At 44.0% G+C, this 17,883-nt stretch overlaps 1 protein-coding gene across 5 annotated transcripts; it reads left to right on the top strand.

The window, feature by feature from the left end:
* The first annotated feature begins 234 nt into the window (after positions 1-234).
* Positions 235-16,726, top strand: il6r (interleukin 6 receptor). Of its 5 annotated transcripts, NM_001281406.1 has the most exon segments (11): positions 1,057-1,321; positions 8,796-9,267; positions 9,736-10,625; positions 10,793-10,916; positions 11,139-11,317; positions 11,525-11,685; positions 12,908-13,052; positions 13,352-13,392; positions 13,479-13,533; positions 14,214-14,316; positions 16,223-16,726. In NM_001281406.1, coding segments are annotated over 11 exon segments (2,508 nt in total). In that variant the 5' UTR covers positions 1,057-1,239; the 3' UTR covers positions 16,479-16,726.
* Positions 16,727-17,883: the final 1,157 nt, after the last annotated feature.

Genomic DNA, 17,883 nt, shown 5'->3' with positions numbered 1-17,883 from the left:
TTCAGTGAGAACGTTTTAAGTTAAGAAAGTTACTCAAGTCTTTGTCAATCCAAAGAGGAAGTGTCAACTGAAATATAATTATTTACAGTTGACATCAAAGTATGATTTCGTTTGTAGTGTGACTGTATGGGGAATAATGTTTATAATAAGGGAAACAATCAATCTAACCTATTTATAGCACTTTTTACAGACGTTTGTCTCAATGTTCTTAACCGCAACCCGGGCCTTATCTCCATAACCAAAAGAACAAAACAAGATGAACGTAGCCTTCGGAGAAGCAGGTTATTATTACTGACCATGTCATTAGGACAAGTCAAGATTACAGCAAAATATTTGCCCAATCTCCTGAAAAAGCAGTGTACTACGTAAACCTAGTGTTTGTTTTGTAACATACTCTCCCCAGCGCGCTGGCTCCGCAAAAGTGCTTCTGGCATTTCGCCCTTCAAACATGGACAGTTTTATCTGGAAAGGAGTTTGACACATGGACACGACACTATCTGTACTTTCGCAATGTCCGATTTCTGAGAGTTCATGTTGTCTGACCAGAATTAACTGAGGTTTAGGGATATATTCTCTCTGTATCGCAGAATCGTTACATATTGCGGGATAAACTTGTAATGGTAATTTCCGATTGAGCCGACATGCAGCGTTTACCGTGAATACTGTCTCCGCTAAAGTGGGAACATTACCTTGACTTTTCAATCACGCTGTAAAAGCTGAACTTCCGCGATACAGATTAAATAGAGCCCGTTGGGAGTGAGTGTGTGTGTGTGTGTGTGTGTGTGTGTGTGTGTGTGTGTGTGTGTGTGTGAGTGTGAGAGAGAGAGAGAGAGAGAGAGACAAGAGGTGGTCCGTTTAGCTGGTGCCTGGGGTGTAATTAGGCTATTAGGACAAATTCATGTAGGTCCCTCCCCGTTACGTCGTTTGCAACGTTTCTGCAACAGATCTGGTGATGTCTTCGCTTCTGTTATTTTATTAAAACACAGAAGGTGGTCTGATCTATTTGAGTTATGTAAATCAACAGCTGCTCATAACGGCAGTCCAGACTCAGTCCAGCGGAGAGGTAGTCTGGAGAGCTTGTACAGGAACAGGGACAACTTGTATAACGGTTTTTTTTCTGCGTTTTAAATGAGTGTTAATTGATGTCTGAAAGGGAGCAGCTTTATAATCTAGTCTACTGATACGGTGTGATTGGATTTACCGACACAGAGAGATGACTCGTATGAAAGAAGCGTAAAGATGCCATCGTGGATCAGGCTGACGGTTCTCCTGTCTGCGCTGACAGTCCACTGCTTTCTGGACGGGACCTGTCCACGGAGAGGTAGGTTTATTTTATTACTGGATTATATCAATCAAATATTTAATAGATTTTGTTTCATGCCTATAGACTAATTATTTTATTTTCAGTTATGTTTAGGGTGTCCACCCACTCTGCCCAGAGCGGGGAACGCGCTATGGTGATGAAATGTCACTTTCCTTATGTTATAAAATATATTTTAAGAAGGGGCATTTTCATGGAAAAGTCCCCATGAAGTTATCAAATTAGATATTTGGAGCATATCAAATGAAAGCTACGAGTTTATATTTTGGGGGAAATAAAGGCATGGGTGCATTTTTCTTAAATGTTCCATCTTACAATTTTGGCGTAAGTAAAGGCTTTGATTTGTGGATGAACAGATGGAAAAGGGGTTTCCACTTCACAATAACAGCACATACAGTTGTCCAGGGAAGCTCTAGCAGCACTTACAGTTGTCCAGGGAAGCTCTAGCAGCACTTACAGTTGTCCAGGGAAGCTCTAGCAGCACTTACAGTTGTCCAGGGAAGCTCTAGCAGGGCAGAAATTTGATGAACTAACTTGTTGGAAAGGGGGAATCCTATGACAGTGCCACGTTGAAAGTCACTGAGCTCTTCAGTAAGGCTATTCTACTGCCAATGTTTGTCTATGGAGATTGCATGGCTGTGTGCTCGATTTTATACACCTGTCAGGAACAGGTGTGGCTGAAATAGCCGAATCCACTAATTTGAAGGGGTGTCCACATACTTTACTTTTTTTTTGGTATATCCAAAAAGTTGGATTTTCTAACCTAAATATAGACCTTTGTTGACAGAGCGATGTTGCTTTCTCATGGACTATTGAGGATTTTACATGTTGTGGTCATCTGCAAAGTTGTTTCTGCTAGTCGCAAAAATGTAAATTAACATGAGCGGAATTACATGTAAAAAGCTTTTGGTAAGCTCAGTGCTCTGTTGACATTTTCCAGAGATGGGGTACTAGGGGGTAACTAGGCCCCCCTAAGAACAATGTCTAATTGCTGACACAAAAAAAGCTATGTTCTGAGGGGGAAAAAGTGTTATGTAGATGAAGGTCATGTTTAGGGGAATAAACTATAAATGGAAATTAATGGCTACAGTTTACACTTTTTTTGTTGTTATTTCATGAAATGTTGTTTCTAGAAAAGGGGCATTTTTTTAAAGTACTAGACTACTGGCCCCAGGGGATGCCAGTTACCCCGGTAGAAAATTGACAGAGGGTTTCACACAAGTGTGTTAAGAAATGATTTGGTAAGTAATACTCAAAAGCTAAGTTTAGTTGTCTTATGTTAATTATTTAAATAAAATATGGGGGGGATTGTGTTGCGCATATCACCATTAATATCCACACTATGAGGAGATTTGATGTAAAGTAATCTATTTAACTCACCTGCACATCATGTTCTTTGTTCTTTCTTTGTTGTTCCTTATCCATACCATCCATTATGTACAATTGCACAAAATATGATTTGAATAATGCAAGATTTTAAATCCCAGCAGTCTTTACAATGACATTCAGGAGCAAACGGTTTTCAATAGATGTTTTTAACTCATAAAACAAATATATTCATTGGAATATAATATTGGAATGGAATATAACTAATAACATTCAATTACATTGGAATATAACATTTAATAACTTAACTAATTAACTCATTTTAACATTGATGTGGAAACTCTTATGCTCTGCTGTGCACAATTCCAATTTGTACATAGGTCACAAATGAAGCTATCCTCAGTCAAATTGGAGCACAACTAATGAGCCCAACTCCTGCACTGTCCCCACCTGTGACTGAAAACAGAGGGAGAGATGCCAATTGAAAAGCTTTCTCTTAAAAAACGTACGGTGCATTCGGAAGGTATTCAGACCCCTTCCCTTTTCCCATGTTTTGTTATGTTACAGCCTTATTGTAAAATGTATATATATTTTTAATGTCCTTATGTTAAATGTCAATCTATACACAACACTCCATAATGACAAATGAAAAACACGTTGTTAGACATTTTAGCAAATTGATTAAATATAAAAAACTGAAATAACTTATTTACATGTGTATACATACCCTTTGTTATGAGACTCCAAATTGAGCTCAGGTGCATCCAGTTTCCATTGATCATACTTGAGATGTTTCTATAACTTCATTGGAGTCCATCTGTGTAGATTCCATTGATTGGACATGTTTTGGAAAGGCACAAACCTGTCTATATAAGGTCCCACAGTTGACAGTGCATGTCAGATCAAAAACCAAGCCATGAGGTTGAAGGAATTGTTAGTAGAGCTCCGAGACAAGACTGTGTCGAGGCACAGATCTGGGGAAGGGTAAAAAAAACAAAAATCTGCAGCATTAATGGTCCCCAAGAACACAGTGGCCTTCATCATTCTTAAATGGAAGAAGTTTGGAACCACCAAGACTCTTCCTAGAGCTGGCTGCCTGGCCAAACTGAACAATCAGGGGAGAAGTGCCTTTGTCAGGGAGGTGACCAAGAACCCGATGGTCACTCTGATGGGAAAACCTTCCAGAAGGACAACCATCTCTGCAGCACTCCAGCAATTAGGTCTTTATGGTAGAGTGGTCCAAATGGAATCCACTCCTCAGTAAAAGGCACATGATAGCCAGCTTGGGGTTTGTCAAAAGGCACCTAAAGGACTCTCAGACCATGAGAAACAAGATTCTCTGGTCTGATGAAACCAAGATTGAACTCTTTGGCCTGAATGCCAAACGTCACGTCTGGAGGAAACCTGGCACCATCCCTACAGTAAAGCATGGTGGTGGCAGCATCATGCTTTGGGGATCTTTTTCAGTGGCAGGGACTAGAGTACTAGTCAGGATCGAGGGAAAGATGAACGGAGCAAAGTACAGAGAGATCCTTGATGAGAACCTGCTCCAGAGCACTCAGGATCTCCGACTGGGTGAAGGTTCATCTTCCAACAGGACAACGACCCTAAGCACACAGCCAAGAGAACACAGGAGGGGCTTCGGGACGAGTCTCTGAATGTCTTTGAAAGGCCCACCCAGAGCCTGGACCCGATCCAACATCTCTGGAGAGACTTGAAAATAGCTGTGCAGCAACACTCCCCATCCAACCTGACAGAGCTTGAGAGGATCTGCAGAGAAGAATGGGAGAAACTCCCCAAATACATGTGTGCCAAGCTTGTAGTGTCATACCCATGAAGACTCTCGGCTGTAATCACAGCCAAAGGTGCTTCAACAAAGTACTGAGTAAATGGTATGAATTCTTACAGTTGAAGTCAGAAGTTTACATACACTAAGGTTGGAGTTATTAAAACTCGTTTTTCAACCACTCCACAAATTTCTTGTTAATAAACTATAGTTTTGGTAAGTCCGTATCGGACATCTACTTTGTGCATGACAAGTAATTTTTCCAACAATTGTTTACAGACAGATTATTTCACTGTTTGACAATTACAGTGGGTCAGAAATGTACATACACTAAATTGATTGTGCCTTTAAACAGATTGGAAAATTCCAGAAAACGATGTCATGGCTTTAGAGGCTTCAGATAGGCTAATTTACATAATTTGAGTCAATTGGAGGTGTACCCGTGGATGTATTTCAAGTCCTACCTTCAAACTCAGTGCTTCTTTGCTTGACAACATGGGGAAATCAAAAGAAACCAGCCAAGACCTCAGAAAAAACATTGTAGACCTTCACAAGTCTGTTTCAGCCTTGGGAGCAATTTCCAAACGCCTGAAGGTACCACGTTCATCTGTACAAACAATAGTACGCAAGTATAAACACCATGGGACCACGCAGCCGTCATACCGCTCAGGAAGGAGACGCGTTCTGTCTCCTAGAGATGACCGTACTTTGGTGCTAAAAGTGAAAATCAATCCCAGAACAACAGCAAAGGACCTTGTGAAGATGCTGGAGGAACAGGTACAAAAGTATCTATATCCACAGTAAAAACGAGTCCTATATCAACACAACCTGAAAGGCCGCTCAGCAAGGAAGAAGCCACTGCTCCAAAACCGCCATAAAAAAAGCCAGACTACGGTTTGCAACTGCACATGGGGACAAAGATCGTACTTTTTGGAGAAATGTCCTCTGGTCTGATGAAACAAAAATAGAATTGTTTGGCCATAATGACCATCGTTATGTTTGGAGGAAAAGGGGGGAGGCTTGCAAGCCGAAGAACACCATCCCAACCGTGAAGCACGGGGGTGGCAGCATCATGTCGTGGGGGTGCTTTTCTGCAGGAGGGACTGATGCACTTCACAAAATAGATGGCATCATGAGGCAGGGAAATTATGTGGATATATTGAAGCAACATCTCAAGACATCAGTCAGGAGGTTAAAGCTTGGTCGCAAATGGGTCTTCCAAATGGACAATGACCCCAAGCATACATCCAAAGTTGTGGCAAAATGGCTTAAGGACAACAAAGTCAAGGTATTGGAGTGTCCATCACAAAGCCCTAACCTCAATCCCATAGAAAGTTTACAAACCTGACTCAGCTCCACCAGCTCTGTCAGGAGGAATGGGCCAAAATTCACCCAACTTATTGTGGGAAGCTTGTGGAAGGCTACCTGAAATGTTTGACCCAAGTGAAACAATTTAAAGGCAATGCCAACAAATACACTCAATTAGTATGTAAACTTCTGACCCACTGGGAATGTGATGAAAGAAATAAAAGCTGAAATAAATCATTATCTCTACTGTTATTCTGACATTTCACATTCTTTAAATAAAGTGGTGATCCCAACTAACCTAAGATGGGGACTTTTTACTAGGATTAAATATCAGGAATTGTGAAACTGAGTTTAAATGTATATGTCTAAGGTGTATGTAAACTTCCGACTTCAGCTGTATGTAAACTTAATATTAAAAAATGTATATATATATATATTTAGAAATTATAAATTTTGCTTTGTCATTATGGGGTATTGTATCATTTTAGAATAAGGCTGTAAAGTAACAAAATGTGGAAGAAGTGAAGGGGTCTGAATACTTTCCGAATGCTCTGGATATCACTTGTAAATGATATACAAAATATACTACTTTCTAAACATGAGACTATAAGTTTGAAAGTCCAGGGTCCTGGGAACAGTATTGGTATTAGGCCAACATTGTCAAGGCTGGAGCCAATCGTGTTTACTCAGACCCAAGGGTAAACTAACAAGCCACAGATTTGTCAAAACCCTTAAAAAAATTCTGTTTCTACAGGATTTCCTTCACATTATCAGCTGGTGTCACCAGTTTGGCTTTTGCCGGTCGTTATAGAGAATCTCCAGTGTCTAGTGACAGCAGCTTTATGGAGGTTGGGGCCACAGACAGAGAGATTGTTATATTATTTGTTTATTTTTAGTAAAGAATGTTAATCAGTAAATATTTAGACAAATGTTTTGTAGCTCTGTGACGGAGCTTTAATGGTGGGAGAAAGGATAGGGGAGGAGATAAAAACAGAATAACAGAGAGAGAGGGTGGAGGCATAGGAGGAGGAGATACACAGAATAACAGACAGAGAGGGTGGAGGCATAGAAGGAGGAGAGAAACAGAATAACAGACAAGAAACAGAATAACAGAGAGAGAGGGTGGAGGCATAGGAGGAGGAGAGAAACAGAATAACAGACAGAGAGGGTGGAGGCATAGTAGGAGGAGAGAAACAGAATAACAGACAATAAACAGAATAACAGAGAGAGGGTGGAGGCATAGGAGGAGGAGAGAAACAGATTAACAGACAATAAACAGAATAACACAGAGAGGGTGGATGCATAGGAGGAGGAGAGAAACAGAATAACAGACAATAAACAGAATAACAGACAATAAACAGAATAACAGACAGAGAGGGTGGAGGCATAAGAGGAGGAGAGAAACAGAATAACAGACAATAAACATAATAACAGACAGAGAGGGTGGAGGCATAGGAGGAGGAGAGAAACAGAATAACAGACAGAGAGGGTGGAGGCATAGTAGGAGGAGAGAAACAGAATAACAGACAATAAACAGAATAACAGAGAGAGGGTGGAGGCATAGGAGGAGGAGAGAAACAGAATAACAGACAGAGAGGGTGGAGGCATAGTAGGAGGAGAGAAACAGAATAACAGACAATAAACAGAATAACAGAGAGAGGGTGGAGGCATAGGAGGAGGAGAGAAACAGAATAACAGACAATAAACAGAATAACACAGAGAGGGTGGAGGCATAGGAGGAGGAGAGAAACAATAACAGACAGAGAGGGTGGAGGCATAGAAGGAGGAGAGAAACAGAATAACAGACAAGAAACAGAATAACAGACAATAAACATAATAACAGACAGAGAGGGTGGAGGCATAGGAGGAGGAGAGAAACAGAATAACAGACAAGAAACAGAATAACAGACAGAGAGGGTGGAGGCATAGGAGGAGGAGAGAAACAGAATAACAGACAAGAAACAGAATAACAGACAGAGAGGGTGGAGGCATAGGAGGAGGAGAGAAACAGAATAACAGACAGAGAGGGTGGAGGCATAGGAGGAGGAGAGAAACAGAATAACAGACAGAGAGGGTGGAGGCATAGGAGGAGGAGAGAAACAGAATAACAGACAGAGAGGGTGGAGGCATAGGAGGAGGAGAGAAACAGAATAACAGACAGAGAGGGTGGAGGCATAGGAGGAGGAGAGAAACAGAATAACAGACAGAGAGGGTGGAGGCATAGGAGGAGGAGAGAAACAGAATAACAGACAATAAACAGAATAACAGACAATAAACAGAATAACAGACAGAGAGGGTGGAGGCATAGGAGGAGGAGAGAAACAGAATAACAGACAGAGAGGGTGGAGGCATAGGAGGAGGAGAGAAACAGAATAACAGACAGAGAGGGTGGAGGCATAGGAGGAGGAGAGAAACAGAATAACAGACAGAGAGGGTGGAGGCATAGGAGGAGGAGAGAAACAGAATAACAGACAATAAACAGAATAACAGACAGAGAGGGTGGAGGCATAGGAGGAGGAGAGAAACAGAATAACAGACAATAAACAGAATAACAGACAGAGAGGGTGGAGGCATAGGAGGAGGAGAGAAACAGAATAACAGACAGAGAGGGTGGAGGCATAGGAGGAGGAGAGAAACAGAATAACAGACAGAGAGGGTGGAGGCATAGGAGGAGGAGAGAAACAGAATAACAGACAGAGAGGGTGGAGGCATAGGAGGAGGAGAGAAACAGAATAACAGATGGTGAGAGAGAAAGAGTTTGTTAAAGAAGAGACAGGCTGAGAGAAGATAAATACTGAGAGGAGATAGAAGAGACTTCGAGAAAGGGAAAGAGAGAAAGAGGTGGGAAGAAGGGATGTGTTGAAAGAGGAAGTGAAAGAGGGGTTGGTGATCAGTTATGCAATGTGTTCTCTCAGTTTATCTGTACTGCCCAGTCAACCACAACCTATACCCCTCAACGTGTGTGTGTGTATATATAAGGGTACATCCGTGCCTGCATGTGTGCCTGTGTCTCTGTACAGTACTGACTCATTATGTCTTTCTCTCTCCCTCCAGACCCCCCTCCCAGGGTGCTGGTGGTGTCCCCAGGCAGCGTTCTGGTCTTGGCCTGTAGTGGTCAGGTGGAGGTGAACGGGCTGGAGGTGACGGTTAACAGGGCCAAACACACCAGCACCATCGCTGGAAATGGAAAATACACCGGTGTCATTACCGGAGTACACCCCTCCACTGTCAGCACCACAACAAACACCACATCTAACGGAACCACTGTCAGCACCACAACAGACACCACATCTAACGGAACCACTGTCAGCACCACAACAGACACCACATCTAACGGAACCACTGTCAGCACCACAACAGACACCACATCTAACGGAACCACTGTCAGCACCACAACAGACACCACATCTAACGGAACCACTGTCAGCACCACAACAGACACCACATCTAACGGAACCACTGTCAGCACCACAACAGACACCACATCTAACGGAACCACTGTCAGCACCACAACAGACACCACATCTAACGGAACCACTGTCAGTACCACAACAGACACCACATCTAATGGAACCACTGTCAGCACCACAACAGACACCACATCTAATGGAACCACTGTCAGCACCACAACAGACACCACATCTAATGGAACCACTGTCAGCACCACAACAGACACCACATCTAACGGAACCACTGTCAGTACCACAACAGACACCACATCTAATGGAACCACTGTCAGCACCACAACAGACACCACATCTAACGGAACCACTGTCAGTACCACAACAGACACCACATCTAATGGAACCACTGTCAGCACCACAACAGACACCACATCTAACGGAACCACTGTCAGTGCTATAAAAGACAACAGTGATAATGGAACTACAGTCAGTGCTATAAAAGACGACAGTGATAATGGAACTACAGTCAGTGCTATAAAAGACAGTAGTGATAATAGAACTACAGTCAGTACTATAAAAGACAGTAGTGATAATGGAACTACAGTCAGTACTATAAAAGACAGTAGTGATAATGGAACTACAGTCAGTACTATAAAAGACGGTAGTGATAATGGAACTACAGTCAGTACTATAAAAGACAGTAGTGATAATGGAACTACAGTCAGTACTATAAAAGACGGCAGTGATAATGGAACTACAGTCAGTACTATAAAAGACAGTAGTGATAATGGAACTACAGTCAGTACTATAAAAGACGGTAGTGATAATGGAACTACAGTCAGTGCTATAAAAGACGGTAGTGATAATGGAATAGACACATTTTCTACTGGAAAGGACACTATTGTCCTTACTGTAACAGACACTCCTGTCACAGATGATACCGGGACAGACAGTAGGGAGAAACCCGTCATCAGGAACACTCGTGCAGGAAACCACACCCCTCTTACTGTGAGAGAAGTTAACAAAGGGAATGTGGAAGATGTAACAGAGGAGGAGCACAAAGGAGGAGGAGAGCAGAGGGATACAGGGCGGAGTCTTTACACTGTCAATCAATCAGGACATACAGATACACAGAAACTATTTCCTCTTACTGGGACATCGCTCCAACCAACCAGAGACAGCGGAGTGGGAGGGGCTGACACTGAGCTGTCCTCTAATCGGTGGACTGATGCGATGGACAGTGAGGATGACTATGAGGAAGAGGAGGAGGGGGGGAGGATGGTGAGGGGGCTGAGAGGGCGGTCTCAGTGGAGACTGAATGGGAGGCCGCTGAGAGGAGGAGAGGAAAGAGGAGGAGTAGTGGTGTTAGGGAGGAGAGGCGCCACTCTGACCCTGCCCTCCCTGGCGGTGGGTGACTCTGGGAACTACAGCTGCCACCGCGGGGGCAAACTGGTCTCCTCTCTGAGGGTGAGCGTGGCAGGTGAGTTATACTGATGGCATCTCTCTGTCTAACCTCATCACCTCTGGTCATTGAAGCTGACAACCATACTGTATGTGTTCTGTGAAGTGTGAATCAGCAGCAGACGTTCATGGTCACATAAGAACAACGGACAAACATTATGGATTTTCCCCTGGAATGTCTTTCAGTTCCCCCAGAGAGGCCTAAGCTGTCCTGCTATAAGAGGTCACCCAGCAGTAAGATCCGCTGTGATTGGACAGCCAGTCAACCGGTGACTCCTGTCCCTCAGTGCTACCTCCTCCTACGGAAAGGGTGAGAGCACACATCTTCTTTTCCTTCTTTCTCATCACCCTCTTCTTCCTCCTCTTATCACCTTCTTTCTTCTCTTCCTCATCACACTCTTCTTCCTCCACTTCCTCATCACCTTCTTCTTTCTCCTCTTCCTCATTCCTTTGTCTTAAATTACTTACTTTATCAAGCATATGATGCCGACAGAACAGTGTGGGTGGAATACTAACTCACTCTCTCTCTCAGTCTATCAGGGTCATTCTCTCGTGTCAACTGTTCCTACTCCGCCCTGCTGTCTCGGTGTTGGTGTGCTATAGGTCATCAAGAGAAGGAGAGTAGAGAGCCACACCTGGCCTACCTGTGTGTCACCAACACTGCTGGCAACACCACCAGCCCTCTCCTAGACTTCACACCTCTGGACATTAGTGAGTGTGTGTGTGTGATATGTGTGTGTGCGTAAGGCAGTATGTGTCTGTGTGTGTATGATATGAGTGCGTGCGTGCAGGCATGTGTGTAATGTGAGTATAGGTTTGTGTGCATGCTTAACAGACCACTCAATAAGACACCTTGCTAACATTCTCCTCCTCTCCCACTCTCTACCTCCCTCTCTCACCCTTTCCCCCTGTGTGTAGTTCATCCAGACCCCCCCAGCTCAGTGGTGGTGAGGGGTGTGGAGGGGCAGGAGAGGAGACTGAGGGTGGGCTGGGCTGTTCCTCACTCCTGGAAAGAGAGAGACCGCTATCACGAGCTGCTTTATGAGCTCAGATACCACACCATGCCACACGGAACACAGGTGTGTGGCTTCGCATGCATGTGTTGGTGTGTCTGTGTGTTTGTGAAATGACCCATGTTGTTCATCTAGCCTGCTCCGTTCTGAGTGTTGGTGTAATGGCCCATGTTGTTCATCTAGCCTGCTCTGTTCTGGGTGTTGGTGTAATGACCCATGTTGTTCATCTAGCCTGCCCCGTTCTGGGTGTTGGTATAATGACCCATGTTGTTCATCTAGCCTGCTCTGTTCTGGGTGTTGGTGTAATGACCCATGTTGTTCATCTAGCCTGTTCCGTTCTGAGTGTTGGTGTAATGACCCATGTTGTTCATCTAGCCTGCTCTGTTCTGGGTGTTGGTGTAATGACCCATGTTGTTCATCTAGCCTGCTCCGTTCTGGGTGTTGGTGTAATGACCCATGTTGTTCATCTAGCCTGCTCTGTTCTGGGTGTTGGTGTAATGACCCATGTTGTTCATCTAGCCTGCTCTGTTCTGGGTGTTGGTGTAATGACCCATGTTGTTCATCTAGCCTGCCCCGTTCTGGGTGTTGGTGTAATGACCCATGTTGTTCATCTAGCCTGCTCTGTTCTGGGTGTTGGTGTAATGACCCATGTTGTTCATCTAGCCTGCTCTGTTCTGGGTGTTGGTGTAATGACCCATGTTGTTCATCTAGCCTGCTCTGTTCTGGGTGTTGGTGTAATGACCCATGTTGTTCATCTAGCCTGCTCTGTTCTGGGTGTTGGTGTAATGACCCATGTTGTTCATCTAGCCTGCTCTGTTCTGGGTGTTGGTGTAATGACCCATGTTGTTCATCTAGCCTGCTCTGTTCTGGGTGTTGGTGTAATGACCCATGTTGTTCATCTAGCCTGCTCTGTTCTGGGTGTTGGTGTAATGACCCATGTTGTTCATCTAGCCTGCTCTGTTCTGGGTGTTGGTGTAATGACCCATGTTGTTCATCTAGCCTGCTCTGTTCTGGCTCAAACATACATTACTTTTTCTATTTCGTCATCTGTGTGTGTTTTTACTATCATTGTGGTGACCAGAAGTCCTCACAAGGTTAGTAAAACAAGGACAATTCAAGGAAAAAGGAAAAAAGGCTATTTTAGACTGAAGGTTTAGATTTATGGTTAGGGTTATAATTAGGGTTAGCCTTGCGGTTAAGGTTAGGTTTAGGGTGTTAGGGAAAATAGTATTTTAAATGTGAATAAGGATAGTAAAACAAAAGTGTTGGTGTGTGTGTGTGCATGCAGATAAAAGGGACCACCACAGCCCAGTTCTACACTATAACAGATGCGTTGCCAGGAGTACAGTACCTGATCCAACTCAGAGCTAAGGAAGAGTTTGATGGCCACTGGAGTGAATGGAGCACGGCTGTCTACGCCAACACCTGGACAGGTAACACACACACCAGATCTGTACGTGCTTAATTAAACTCTTCCATACTATCATCCAGGACCAGGCTAACGAGAACCATCCAGCCCATAGACAAAGGTAGTCATGACAACCCCTCCCTGTTCCTTCCTTTCTGCTCTGGTCTCTAGTCTTAACAGATACCTTCTACAGAGCTTTACAGCTTACCTGTCAACTCGCTTACCCTTCAACGGATCCTGTTCATGTACCCAGCCAGACACACACTCCTCTATTAGCCAGTTAGCTGTGTATGTGTGGTTCATGGGGAATCTCCTTTATTACAGCCCCTGTGCCAACTGCGTTCAGCGATCTTTCTACTGTTATGGTAAGAAACACACACACAGTGGTCCTAGTTGTTTAATCTCTCTGTGACATCTTTCTTTCTCACATTGTCTCATTCTGTCTCTCCAGCAGGACTACACAGACGACACAGATTCTGGCTCTGGTATGACAGAAGAGACATCAGGTTAGTGGGACAGAGAGCTACTGTATGTCGATTGGTTGAAGCTACAGTGTGTTTGTGTTAGAGTTAAGTGGGATATTTTCAATGTCAGAAATCCTCCTACCTTACAGAAGGCCATAACAGGAAGCTAATGTCATAACCTCATCAACTGAAAGTGCTTCAGGAAACACAGAACCTGGGCCAACTCATCTCACCCCATTCTTCAAGTTTCACACAAATACTGTACACACACACACACACACACACACACGTCAGTATAATAGTGTAACAGTTTATTAATATCATGACCTTTCACCCGCACTCCGCTCTCCTTTCTCCTCCCCCTCTTTTTCTCCCTTCCTCCCCCTTCTCTCTCCCTCTCTCCCCCTCTCTCTCTCGCTCCCTCCCTCCCCCCTCTCTCTCTCGCTCCCTCCCTCCCCCCCTCTCTCTCGCTCCCTCCCCCCCTCTCTCGCTCCCTCCCCCCTCTCTCTCGCTCCCTCCCCCCTCTCTCTCGCTCCCTCCCCCCCTCTCTCTCGCTCCCTCCCTCCCCCCTCTCTCGCTCCCTCCCTCCCTCTCTCTCGCTCCCTCCCTCTCTCTCGCTTCCTCCCCCCCTCTCGCTCCCTCCCCCCCTCTCTCTCGCTCCCCCCCTCTCTCTCGCTCCCTCCCTCTCTCCCAACCCCTCTGTTTTCCCCTCTCCCTCTCAGTCTCTGAGTCTAGGGGTGGTGTAGAGGTGTGGCCTCATGTCCTGTGGGTGGTTGCTTCCTGTGTGCTGCTGTCAATCACTCTGTTGTCCACCTACCTCTACAGGTAAACCACCCCCCTCTGTTCTTCACCTCCACTCTAATCCTCCCATCCTCACTAGATAACACCCTGTCCTGTACATACAGTGCCTTGCGAAAGTATTCGGCCCCCTTGAACTTTGCGACCTTTTGCCACATTTCAGGCTTCAAACATAAAGATATAAAACTGTATTTTTTTGTGAAGAATCAACAACAAGTGGGACACAATCATGAAGTGGAACGACATTTATTGGATATTTCAAACTTTTTTAACAAATCAAAAACTGAAAAATTGGGTGTGCAAAATTATTCAGCCCCCTTAAGTTAATACTTTGTAGCGCCACCTTTTGCTGCGATAACAGCTGTAAGTCGCTTGGGGTATGTCTCTATCAGTTTTGCACATCGAGAGACTGAATTTTTTTCCCCATTCCTCCTTGCAAAACAGCTCGAGCTCAGTGAGGTTGGATGGAGAGCATTTGTGAACAGCAGTTTTCAGTTCTTTCCACAGATTATCGATTGGATTCAGGTCTGGACTTTGACTTGGCCATTCTAACACCTGGATATGTTTATTTTTGAACCATTCCATTGTAGATTTTGCTTTATGTTTTGGATCATTGTCTTGTTGGAAGACAAATCTCCATCCCAGTCTCAGGTCTTTTGCAGACTCCATCAGGTTTTCTTCCAGAATGGTCCTGTATTTGGCTCCATCCATCTTCCCATCAATTTTAACCATCTTCCCTGTCCCTGCTGAAGAAAAGCAGGCCCAAACCATGATGCTGCCACCACCATGTTTGACAGTGGGGATGGTGTGTTCAGGGTGATGAGCTGTGTTGCTTTTACGCCAAACATAACGTTTTGCATTGTTGCCAAAAAGTTCAATTTTGGTTTCATCTGACCAGAGCACCTTCTTCCACATGTTTGGTGTGTCTCCCAGGTGGCTTGTGGCAAACTTTAAACGACACTTTTTATGGATATCTTTAAGAAATGGCTTTCTTCTTGCCACTCTTCCATAAAGGCCAGATTTGTGCAATATACGACTGATTGTTGTCCTATGGACAGAGTCTCCCACCTCAGCTGTAGATCTCTGCAGTTCATCCAGAGTGATCATGGGCCTCTTGGCTGCATCTCTGATCAGTCTTCTCCTTGTATGAGCTGAAAGTTTAGAGGGACGGCCAGGTCTTGGTAGATTTGCAGTGGTCTGATACTCCTTCCATTTCAATATTATCGCTTGCACAGTGCTCCTTGGGATGTTTAAAGCTTGGGAAATCTTTTTGTATCCAAATCCGGCTTTAAACTTCTTCACAACAGTATCTCGGACCTGCCTGGTGTGTTCCTTGTTCTTCATGATGCTCTCTGCGCTTTTAACGGACCTCTGAGACTATCACAGTGCAGGTGCATTTATACGGAGACTTGATTACACACAGGTGGATTGTATTTATCATCATTAGTCATTTAGGTCAACATTGGATCATTCAGAGATCCTCACTGAACTTCTGGAGAGAGTTTGCTGCACTGAAAGTAAAGGGGCTGAATAATTTTGCACCTCAATTTTTCAGTTTTTGATTTGTTAAAAAAGTTTGAAATATCCAATAAATGTCGTTCCACTTCATGATTGTGTCCCACTTGTTGTTGATTCTTCACAAAAAAATACAGTTTTATATCTTTATGTTTGAAGCCTGAAATGTGGCAAAAGGTCGCAAAGTTCAAGGGGGCCGAATACTTTCGCAAGGCACTATATCTATGGTTATCATGATTAACCATCAGTTAATTAACTAGCTGTTAAATTTTGTCATCTACAGAAACAAGCACAACACCATTTATCTAAATACCTTCCCCTCTCTCTTCCTCCCTATCTCTGCTCACACTGCCTTTCCTCCCTACTTTCTCTCTTTCCTACACCCTCTCTCCCCACCCTCTCTCTCTCGCTCTCTCAGACACAGGGAGAGGTTCATGTCTAAGCTGTGGAGGTTGAGTCCCGTCTCCTCCTCTCCTGCTTGCCCCTCCCCCCCAGTCACAACCCTGCCTACCCAGGAAGGACATGCCCTCGTGAACTTTGACCACCCAATCTACGGGGAACCCGTCCCACGGGAAGAAGAGAGGAAGGAGGAGGATGAAGAGGAGGAAGAAGAGGAGAAGGTGGAAGTTATTCGCTTTAACAACACAAGCTATTTTCTGGTCCAGAGCAAATGATATGCCTGCTCTTAAAACAAACCCCTTACCCTCTATCCCAGGCCCTTACCGCTAGCCCCCTGTTCCCCTAGTCCAGGCTGGAGAAGCCCTGTTATTTCACTGTTTGGATGTGTGCAGTATTTTGTTCTCATTGGGGAAAATGAGCCAGTAGAGTAATGATGTAAATATTCATTTGTGTGTCTATAAAAAAAGTATTGGGTTTTTGTAAATCATTTTGTCAGAATGAAATAAATAGTTTTGAATACAAACTTGTGTAAAGAGAGTTTATTTTGAAAATGCTGTTCTGGGTGTATAAACACATTTGTAGTGAAGGAAATGTATTTGTGCCCAGCAGGTGATGGTAGTCATCTATAAATGTGTTGTACACAACAACTAGGATATTTTTATTTGGGTATACATGCCATTTTTACTGGGATCTGTCACTGACAGTGTACACTGAGTGTACAAAACATCCGATTCAATCCGTGTAGATGAAGGGGGGGGGGACAGGTTAAAGAAGGATTCTTAAGCCTTGAGAAAATTGAGTCATGGATTGTGTGTGTGCCATTCAGAGTGAATGGGCAAAACAAAAGATTTAAGTGCTTTTGAACGGGGTATGGTAGTAGGGGTCGGGGGAGTGGGTGGGGTTCAACTAAATATTAAGGTGTTCTTAATGTTTTTTCCACTCAGTGTAAAGTCTTGTTGTTAACAATACACACTAAAACAGGGGCTCTCAACCAGGGGTGCTAGGACCACTAGGGGTAATTACCTATCCACAGGGGGTTCTTGAGAAGATTCATGAGACCATAGGCCTACTGCCTAAACGCACACGACAGGGTACTTCAGGAGTACTCTGGGCAGAGCTACATGTAGTTAGTGGTAGTGTAACCAAGGTACTCTGGGCAGAGCTAAATATTGCTGGTGATTGTAATCGAAAAAGTTTGAGAACCACAGCACTAAAACATCACCTTTCCACTAGGTGGCGGTAAAGATTCATTATTACAGTGAGTTCTGCTCTGTAGTACGTTAGTAGCACAGGTCATTTAGGTTCCTGGGGCTTCAATAATCTCCTGGTTAGCTCCTTATTTGTAGTCCGTTATTAATGATATTACTCTATGTATTTCAGACTAAGATAGTTTTGGTTTCATGTATCAGCGGGTATATGTACACACAGAGTACAACACATTAGGAACACCTGCTCTTTCCATGACATACACTGACCAGCTGGATCCAGCTGAAAGCTATGATCCTGTATTGATGTCACTTGTTAAATCCACTTCAATGTGTGTCAGGTTTAAGAAGGAGTTTTAAGCCTTGAGACAATTGAGACATGGCTTGTGTAGGCTAATTGAGACATGGCTTGTGTAGGCTAATTGAGACATGGCTTGTGTAGGCTAATTGAGGCATGGCTTGTGTAGGCTAATTG

This window comes from Oncorhynchus mykiss, chromosome 2 (assembly GCF_057628025.1).
Source record: "Oncorhynchus mykiss isolate SJ-2025 chromosome 2, ASM5762802v1, whole genome shotgun sequence".
NCBI classification, from domain to species: domain Eukaryota; kingdom Metazoa; phylum Chordata; class Actinopteri; order Salmoniformes; family Salmonidae; genus Oncorhynchus; species Oncorhynchus mykiss.
Note: the sequence above shows the minus strand (reverse complement) of the source record. Positions and strands in the feature narration are given on the sequence as shown.